This window comes from Fusarium falciforme, chromosome 12 (assembly GCF_026873545.1).
Source record: "Fusarium falciforme chromosome 12, complete sequence".
Lineage (NCBI taxonomy): Eukaryota > Fungi > Ascomycota > Sordariomycetes > Hypocreales > Nectriaceae > Fusarium > Fusarium falciforme.
This window is the reverse complement of record NC_070555.1, coordinates 1-10,204: the sequence shown is the minus strand read 5'-3', so window position 1 is coordinate 10,204 and position 10,204 is coordinate 1. Positions and strand designations below refer to the sequence as shown.

The following is a 10,204-nucleotide window of genomic DNA, read 5'->3' as shown; positions in this document are numbered from 1 at the left end:
CTATTATTAGATAGGAAGGTATTCCTAGAAACCTCTTATAGGCTCTAAATAGCTTATTATTTAAAATCGGCTATAATAAGAAAGTAAGGCTTTTTAATTTCTATAGGACCTATTATAGGGTTATAATGCTTATTTATAAGTAAGTAAAGGAAATAATATTAGGTATTAAACTTAAAATTAATATTAATAATATCTAAGATAACCTAACCTACTAAATAGCTAGCTAGTCTTTCCTCTAAAAAGCTAAAAATAAGCTAGCTAATTTATAAAAGATACTAATAAATAGGCTTTAGATATCTTATTTTTATAGTAAGCTATTTACTAATACCTCTAGTTAGCATTCCGAGACCTATATAGCGTATCTAAACATAGGCATTAACCTTAATAAGTTAGCTTTTGCTATATTATAGCTAGCAAGTAGGTTACCTAGTTAAGGCACCGAGGTAACTAATATCTAATACCTTAATACTAAACTTGCTATATATAATATATTCTTTTATAGAGGCTAAATAATAATTATTATTAGCTATAATAAAGCTAGAATATTAAACAACTATGTCTTTTATATTATTTAATATCTTTTACTAGACCTTAGCCTAAGCCTATTAAAATACCTTACTATTATTTAGCCCGCTATAAACTTCTTAGTAAACTAGCTAAAACTATCTTACTATATAAGTAATAAGTTTTTCTTCTAAGAACCTTATAATAAAAAAAGGCACCTTAGCTTAATATAAGCCTTATATATCCTTAAAAATCTAACTCGAGATCTTATTATACTATAGACTCTCTCCTTATATAGGTAAGTAGCTCTTACTATTACTAAATATTACCTTAATAAACTTATTAAAAAGATAAACTATTACTACCTATCTAATATAATTAATCTAATATAAATATTTATAGCTAGGGCTAGCTACTATCCCTAAATGCTATTAATAGCATATATAATTAATAAAGCCCTACCCGCTCGGTTATAGCTAAAGCTCCTTAAGATATATTATTAACTATCTACTATATAATAGGAGTAGAATTAATAGTATTATTATAAATACTACTAGGCTTTAAAGCTAAAACTATATATACCTCTAACTATTAGTTCTAAAGGGCGAAAAAGAGCAGCTAGCCTAAATAACCTAAACAAAGGCTTAAAGAGGGTTATAATAAGCATTAATAACAATAATATAAACGGCCTATTAGATAGCTTTATTTATAACGCTTAGTATTAGATTTTAATATATGCTACCTATAGGTTAATAGTTTAGCTAGAAACTAAGTCTTTCTATAATTACCTAAACTCTATCTACTGGATTACTAATATAGCTTATAAGACTTTAATAGATAGGTTTAGTGCATATAAGCTTTATGGGTTAGGGTTATGGTTGGGGTTAGTATTTACTATCTAAGCTAGTCTGCCCGAGAGGTTTTGTTATGGCTTGGTTACAGGTAACGGCGCTGTAAGCCTCTATAGGCAGCTGAAGCACTACTATGATTGCTACAATAGCGATTATAGCCCAATCTTTTGGCCTGTGGCGTGACGGCTAAGGTGCACCGTTACAGGTTTCTTCTAGCTAAAGATATAGCTTATAAGGTAAAGAGAAGAGATTTTTCTAGGAAAGAAAAATAAAAGAAATATAAGAGTAAAAAGATATAACTAGAAGAAGAGATATATAGCTAATAAAAGAGAGATATAACTAAGAGAGAGAAATATAACTAAAGAAAAGAGATATAGCTAGAAAAGAGATATAAGAGATATAAGAGATATAAGAGATAAAGAGTAAGAAATAAGAAATAAGAAAGAAGAAATAAGAGGTAAGAGATAAGAGATAAGAGATAAGAGATAGGAGATAAGAAATAAGAGATAAGAGATAAGAGATAAAGGCAAAATAGCCTTAGGAGGCCCTAGAAGTATTCCAGATCGATCTAGCTAGGTTGCTAGGGGTATCTCGGGCTATAGAAGCCGCAGAGGTCGCCCTAGTCCTCATAAGGGCAAGGCTTATAGAGGAGTCTAGCTGGCTTGCCGCCAGGGGGCCGATGAGGTCCTAGAGCTTTTAATAGGTCTTAGCGGTCTCTAGGTCCATAAGGCCACCTGCTGAGATGATAAGAGGCTGAAAGAAGGCCCTGAGAGACCTATATTTTCTGCGTTTTTCCTCTGTAGCCTCTCTCAAGGTGCTATAAGGGTCTTCCTTGGTAGAATCCTTTGAAATAGCTACGATTTGAGTATCATAGTAATAGCGGCTATTTCCTAGGGTAACTGCGAAGTCGGCCCTTAGGCTACCTTCTAGGTGGACTAGGGGTTCTTTTTTGACCTCTAGGGTAGGCTGGCTACTTAGGGCTTTGAAAAAGGCCCTAGTTATCGCGTTATGCCTTATAATCTACCTTCTATTAGCACCCTTGCAGGTATCCTAATGGCCTAAGGTAGCTATAGCTCTATAAGAGCTACAGGGTAGGCTAATAGGCTTAATTGGGTAGAAAAGCTGGCTTTGGAGGGCTTTAGTAATCTTAGAGTCTATAAAAGATAGGGCTTTTTAAGTAGGCAAGACTCTAAGCCACTTGCGGCTAAAATAGCTAGCATTTTCTAGCCTAGCATGCCTATAGCTAGAGGGGAGGCCCTCTAGGAAGCCTATTATACTAAGGTATTAGGGTTAGGTTTATCTATTATATATGTGATTAAGTCCCCACGATCGCATATATAATCTAGGCCCTACTATCGCATATATAATCTAGGCCCTACTATTACATATATAATTAAGTTCTACTCCTATTAAATATATTAGAATCCCCTACTAAACTTTTAATTTATATTAATAATAATTCTTATTTTTTTTTTTATTATTTTTATTATTATGATTATTACTATCTTTATTATTTTTATAATATTTATAGAGAATACAATATTAGCGGATTAGTATTATCTTAGTCTTATTATTGCCTGCTATTATATTATCTAACTCCTCTATAAAACCTATTAGAGGTAAATAAATACTAAGTAATTTTAGGATAAATATTTTCCGCAAGTTATATAAATCACTATTTATAGCTATCTAAACCCTAAGCACTCTTAAGTCCCTAGGAAGATCTTATATATTATTACTAGGAGGAAAGTACTTTAAGATAGGCTAGATAATATATATATATAATGCCTAACCGGGAGGCCAGTGGTAGTTTGGGCCAAACTACCATTTCGGGGTCAGGGGCACGGACGAATGGGCATGCAGGGATACACGCGGGGGTGGGTCCCAGACGCGGGCAGGGGGGCCAAACTACCAGTCCCAAACTACCATTTCATGCTGCAGCCAATCAGGATAAAGGGAAGGGCAACTTCAGGGTTAAGGAAAAAGCAAGCAAAGGAGGGAAATACAACAGAACGCGTCTCCCAAGGCCAGCCTTCTCGCGACCGACCGGGTGAACGAGGGATATCCTTTTCATATGGACATGAGTCTATAAAATGAGCGCAACTAAGGACGACCGAGCAGTTTCCCAGCAAGCGGCAATCATTCGAGGGAGAGACTATCAAGAAAAGAAAGAAAGAAGGGAAACAAGGACTGCACGTACAGTATCCTAAGAGGAGGAACCAGAGGGAGGTAGGGAAGGGCTCGACATAGTCCAGATCGCAGCCATGGCCCGAGGGCGTCCCACAGACTCGCCCGGCGGCAACGAACCGGAGCGGCAAGAAGATACAGGAGAGTCCGCCAGCTGTGTTCATGCAGAAGCCACCAAACCGGGAGAAGGGTGGCTTATATATAATGGCGAATACCGGTCGTTGATCTGCGCCTTTCACGGCTATGCGGTCTGCAGCCTCGAGGGTCACTTGAGGGACCGTCACCCAGACATCGACCATCGGGCCCGCAGCGATATCATCCACCGCCATAAGGGTCTACAGCTGCAAGGGCCGGCATTGGAGCAGCTCGTCCAGCACGGTGCGTCAAACCCGACCCGGGCCGTCAAGGGTCTCGTCGTTCACCGGGGCTTCGCTTGCACCTGGCCGGGTTGCAGGCACCTCACGCCGAGCTGGAAGTGCCTGCGGGTTCACCTCAACGGCGAGCACAACATAAAGGGAGCCAAGGCGCAGGCGGGCCTCTGGACCGGCGTCTATCTGCAAACCTTCTTTACAGGTCCAAAGAGGGCGATTTACTACTTCTGCGTAAGAATCTCGACCAGCGGTAACGATGATGCTGTCTCGGCAGCAGGAGATCCTCCGACGCCGGTCGGCAGGGGGAGAAGAGCGACGATGGCAGACAGGCAGCAGACGCACCCGGAAGATCAGACGATGATCGCCGACATCACCCAAGGGTGGTCACTGCAGCAGGAGGAGCAGGAGAAGATGCAGAAGGTCATGGAGGAGGGGATCCTGAGGCACGAGACGACGAACTGGCTGAAGAGGACCGGCTGGTCAGCCCACTTCGCCGGGAGGAATCTGGTGGATATCCAAGCCTGCAGCAGGATGCCCGGCTGTGACGACGACGAGCTGCGACGGATGGCCACGGCTCTAGATCGTCTATTCTTCGACCGCTGCATCGGCGGGTTAAAGAGCATGCCCCTGATGACCCGCCTGCTCCTGGCCAGCCCCCACCCTCACGATGCCCACAGCCGACCGTTTGGGCCGCTGCAGGAGAAGACCAGCATGGATCGCTACCTGGTATATGTGAAGCGGTTCTTATGCTATTGCCTCAACGTGCTGTCGCTGGAGGAGGATGCGCTGTTTGCCGAACACGGCTTTCGCTTCACGCCTGCACAGAGGGCCAGCCTCGAGCTGCTCTGGGCGCATCTGCAGGACGAGGAACAGTCGGGCGAGGGGCTGCAGGAAGAGATATTGCAGATTCTGGCGGACTTCTGGATGCAGCGGCTCGACGGGGACCCTTTTGCGAGCCCGCTGTGGCACTTCGTCGGGGTGCTGGGAATCGACGGCGAGACGGGGCAGCTCCGACCTGCCCACCTATTCACCTACGTGCTTGCGGGACTCGTCTTCACGGGGCGGGCGCTGCTGGGAGAGTGGGCTATACCCACCCGGGAGCGGGCCGGGATGACGGACCTCGCGCAACGGTTCGCCCAGGTTCGAGACGCCTGGCTTTGCAAGGCGACATACTCTCCCATGGGCTATACGCTCAGCTTGCTGTTATACGGAAGGAAGATCGCGCAGGAGACTGGTAGCCGGCTGATGGTGTCCTGGAGCAAGGACGGCGAGATGATGTACTTCATGGGCAAGCCGATCCTGATGGAGAAGATTCGTCACATGGTGGCTAGGATGACGAAAGACGCCGAGGACCTGCTGTGGGGTCAGTTGATGTTCAAGGAGGGCGACGACGAGCGTTTCATCCTTCCTCTGGCCGGCATTGAGGATGACCTCACCCATACAAGACGAGGCCGGTCCTTCATCCATACCAACGACCTCGCTGGCAAGGAGGTCGAGATGCTCGAGGACCTCGTCATGGGCTCGCGGAAGACAGAGTTCCTAGATCGAGCGGGCGAGTGGAAGTGGGCGGGCATCAGGAAGTACCTGAAGCTGGTGAAGAAGTTCGAGGAGTTTCTGCTGCTCCTCTCCCACATCACCGGCGGCCAGCCCAGCCGAGGGGAAGAGATCACGGGCCTGCGCCTGGTCAACGGCATCAACAGGGACCGCAACGTCTTTGTCATCGACGGCGATGTTGTGCTCGTCACCCAGTACCACAAGTCTCTGGCCCACTTCGACTCGCCGAAGGTGATCCCCCGCTTCCTGCCGGAGAGGATCGGGCAGCTGCTCGTGATGTACATGGTCTACATCCGACCGCTGACGGATCGCTGGGAGGCGGACAGATGGGAGCTATATGGCAAGATGGCACCGCCGAGCGACTTCATCTGGCATAACGAGACGGGGCCATGGGAGAGCAGTCGTATGTCTGGGGCCATGGGGAAGTGGACCTCCCACTATATCGGCCGCAGGATCACGCTCCAAGACTGGCGCCACATCGCCATCGCCATCAGCAAGAAGCACGCTCGCGACCGGGGGCCGCTCGGGCAGACTTTGAGGACGGCGACGACGATGACGAGTCGGAGCAGTACGAGGCGCCGGACGATCTGGCTGCCTGTCACACCGGCCAGACAGCCGCCAACTACGGTGTCACGATCGATGTGCTGAAGCGCTTGACGGCCGAGTCTCTGGACATATTCGGGCAGGTGAGCCGTCGTTGGCACAAGTTCCTCGGCTGCGACGCGCAGCAGCAATCGGCCTTGGAGCCGCCGCCGTCAACTTCGTCCTCGAAGCGCAAGGGTGCGGCCGAGTCTGGCGGCGAGGAGAAGAAGTGCCACCCTCCCCGGAAGCGGGCCAAGATCGCCTCGCTCGAGAAGCTAAGGGCAGGTATGACAGCAGCAGTGGGGGACAAGAAGAAGGACGACATGATCCTGCGGGCACTCCGGGCTGTCCTGCGTGATGACGCTGCCCAGTTTCGGTCACCCCAGCAAGAAGAGGCCGTCAGGTTGGCCGCGGCGAAGCAGAGCCCGCTGGTTGCCGTGCTGCCAACGGGCGGCGGGAAGAGCTTGGTCTTCATGGTCCCGGCTATGCTGGCAGGTGCAGGCGTGACCATCGTGGTGGCTCCGTTCGCCGAGTTGAAGAGGCAGCTAGTCACACGCTGCGTCGATGCCGGCCTAGACTGCAAGTCCTGGCCCGAGGCGCGTGAATCTTGGCCCAGGGTTACGCTGGTCTCGGCCGAGGCGGCTGTCACCGATGACTTCCTGCAGTGGGCCGCTGATCTGAGTGTCAGGGGAAGGCTGGACCGAGTGGTCATTGACGAGTGCCATCTGTCATTCACTGCCGCCGAAACCTACCGCGCGAAGCTCCGGTGCCTCGTTCTCCTGCGGAGCTTGGGGTGTCCCTTCGTATTCCTCACTGGGACCCTGCCGCCGCTCCGTCAACGCGACTTCGAAGAAGCCATGCAGCTCCAGGCTCCGCTCTACATACGGGCTTCGAGCCATCGGCTGAACGTGCGGTACTCCGTCCTTCGCGTCCGTAACGGACGGGGCGTCATGGAGGTGAAGAGGCTGGTGGACGCCCGGCTCCCACGTCTAGCACCGGGGGAGAAGGGGGTCATATACTGCACCAGCCACGCGAAGTGTAGAGCGCTTGCCCGGCAGCTTGGTTGCCATTACTATCACGCTCAGCGCGATGATAGCGATGCGCAGTTCCTTGCCCAGCGCGAGCAGGGCTTCCAGGCATGGGTCAACGGCGAAACACCCTACATCGTGGCTACCGCGGCTCTAGGCACGGGCCTTGATGTTGCAGGCATCGTCCATGTCATCCATCTCGAGGCCCCATTCAGCATCATCGACTACGCCCAGGAGGCGGGGCGGGGCGGGCGAGCTGGGGAGCCCGTCACCGCAGAGATAGTCGTCGAGGAGAAGGACTGGCCGGTTGAGGACCATATCCGCGACAGCTACCTAGACTTGAGCACGCGCGAGGTACGCAGTCTGATCCGGACACAAGGTTGCCGTCGCCGCCTCCTTGGCCAATGCTTGGACGGTGACCTACGGGACTGTGGAGATCTCGATGCCGTCCGATGCGATAATTGCCGCCGCGATGAGCTGTTGTGGAAGAGTGAGCTATCCTCGCAGGGTATCATAGCATCACATGCCCGCGGCAGGCGCGATGCCCTCGCTCTAGAACGTTTCGAGGCCGCCTTGGAGGAGATAGAGGAGCTTGGCAAGATGGGCTGCCGCATCTGCTGGATGTTCGATGGCGTCAAGGAGGCCGGGCACCAGTGGGGTACCTGTGGTGCCACAGCAGAGAAGGATCTGTCCTTCTCCAGCTGCATGATCTTTCAGGGTCTGGTCAACTACAAGAAGGATCCACAGGCACGTTTCTTGAGCTGCTTCTACTGTCACGTATCGCAGGAGCTCTGTCGGGACGGTTACGAGACCAAAGGAGCATCATGTCGGTGGAAGCATGCTGTAGTCCCTATGGCGTTGGCCGCCGTGACGGAGGCAGATATATGGTCGCAAGTCCAGGAGGCTGCCGGTCGAGACTTCAAAGGTCGGGATGACTATGCTGACTGGCTGGGCCGTAAGCATAGCAAGTTGGTATGCGGGCGAGAGATGACCAATGCTATGGCCGTCTTTGATCTAGTGCTCAAGTGGAGACAAACTCAAGAGCTTAGTTAATTACTATGTTTTACGCATAGTGTAATACGTTTGACTAGTTATATATAATGATATATAATGTGATGTGATAGGCAATAATAGGAAGGGAAAATAAAAATAAAAAAAAAAGGAGTATATGAGAGAGAGAGAGAGAGAGAGAGGGGGGGCTCCCACAGTAGGTATACTACCCACATAATACTTAACGGTAACTATACATACGAATAGGACTTGGTGATAATAGCTGGCTTTAACTATATAATTAGAATGCTTATAGGAGATGGTATAAATAATATAAGAGGAGGTAAAAATAAAAGAAGTAGAAGAAAGACGAAAAAGAGAAAGATATAGTAGTCCAGGGTAGGCAAAAATAATATCATTCTAATCAGCAAAAAAAGCTCTTTGAGGCTGGCTAGACGCTTCCGAGACTCGAACCCGGGTCTGTCCCTTAGTCAGAGGGATCGCTCTGACCACTAAGCTGAAGCGCCTTTTCGCTCTCAAAGTTACTAAGGTCGAGATGGGGCTGGCACATGAGGGTATCACGAAGACGACGGCAAGGTGACCAGGTCAACGCGGCACAGCAGGCAGCCATAATGGCAACTACCGAGGGGAGAATAAGATAAAGGGAGGGTAATATAAAAAGAGGTTAGTTATTATTAGTAAAATAGTATTAGATATTTAAATAAAAGAAAGGAAAAAAAGATAAAAAGTCTTAATAATAAAAAAGAAATCTTCTTAGGATAACCCTAGGATAATAGAAGATATATATATATATAACCCTAACCTTAAGGTAAGAAAAAAAGGGGAAGTATATAGGCCTAGCCGGAGAATAAAAGAAAAGAAAAATAAGGAAGAGTATATAACCCTAACCCTAGGGTTAAAAATGAGAGAAATTAAGGAAAAGTATATAACCCTAACCCTTAGTTTTGCTTTAAGCTAGGAAGTAATTAGAAAAGTTGGCTTTAAGGGGTTAGTTAAGAAAGAAAAAAAAAAAAACCCCAACTTAGGCCTAACCCTAGGGTAGCCCCTAGGAAGTATTGGCTGAAAGAGACTAGAGGGGGTATTTAGCCCTAACCCTAACCCTAACCCTAAAGCAAAACGTTAAATTTTCATTTAATCGGGGAAGGTAAGAGCCTAGCGGGTGTTTCAGAGGGTTAGACCAAAGAGAGACAAGGACTGCTTAGCCGTTACCCCAAGCTTGGCCCTAGCCTTAACCCTAAGTCTAACCCTAACCCTAACCCTACCCCAATGTCGGGCTAGGGTTAGGGGGAAAAGGAGAGTTAGGGTTAGAACGGGTAAGGAGGTTAGTGTTGTAAAGGCCCTGACGTCTAGCACAAGTAGGAAAAGAAACAAAGAGAGGGTGTGAGAAGGTACGAGGTAAAGGAGTTAAAGAAGCAAGACTAACCGCTGCTGTCCGGGGGGGAAGAGTTGGAAAGTAAAAACTAACCGCTGCTGTCTAGGAGAGGAGAGTTGGGAAGGTGAAGGTAACCGCTACTGTCCAGGAGAGAAGAGTTAGAGAGGTAAAGCTAAGTGCTAGTAAGTTCTAGTTAAGTAGGTAAGGAGAGAAAAGGACAGAGGGTGTGAGGCGAGGGTTAGGAAGGTAAAAGTAACCGCCAGTGGGCGGGAGAGAAGTAAGGTAAGATCTGGGGTAAGAGAGGAGTTAAGGAGTGAAGACAAAATAAGGAGTGAAGACAAAAGTGCTGTGGGAGAGGGAAGGAAGGGGCTAACCACTGACGTAAGGGTTGGTGTAAGGCAGGCGGAGGCGAACCGCTAGTGTAAGTGGTTAGTTAAGTAAGTAAGAAAAAAAGACAAGAGCAAGCGCTACTGGGGTCAGGGGCTAAACAGTGCGGGAGGTAAGCGCTGACGGGGCTAAACGCTGACGGGGTTAAACGCTGAGCAGGGCTGGAGGTAAACGCTGACGGGGTCAAGCGCTGGCGGCGTCGCTAGGGTTAGGGTTAGGGTTAGGGTTAGGGTTAGGGTTAGGGTTAGGGTTAGGGTTAGGGTTAGGGTTAGGGTTAGGGTTAGGGTTAGGGTTAGGGTTAGGGTTAGGGTTAGGGTTAGGGTTAGGGTTAGGGTTAGGGTTAGGGTTAGGGTTAGG

The 10,204-nt window shown here is 48.3% G+C and overlaps 1 protein-coding gene across 1 annotated transcript; it reads left to right on the top strand.

Moving 5' to 3' along the window:
* Positions 1–3,619: 3,619 nt before the first annotated feature.
* Positions 3,620–8,130, top strand: NCS54_01375900 (Hypothetical protein; the record flags this gene model as incomplete). Its single annotated transcript, XM_053158932.1, has 2 exons — positions 3,620–5,870; positions 5,999–8,130. 2 exons carry the CDS (start codon positions 3,620–3,622, stop codon positions 8,128–8,130), a joined length of 4,383 nt encoding a protein of 1,460 aa, XP_053014907.1.
* Between the last annotated feature and the right edge of the window lie 2,074 nt (positions 8,131–10,204).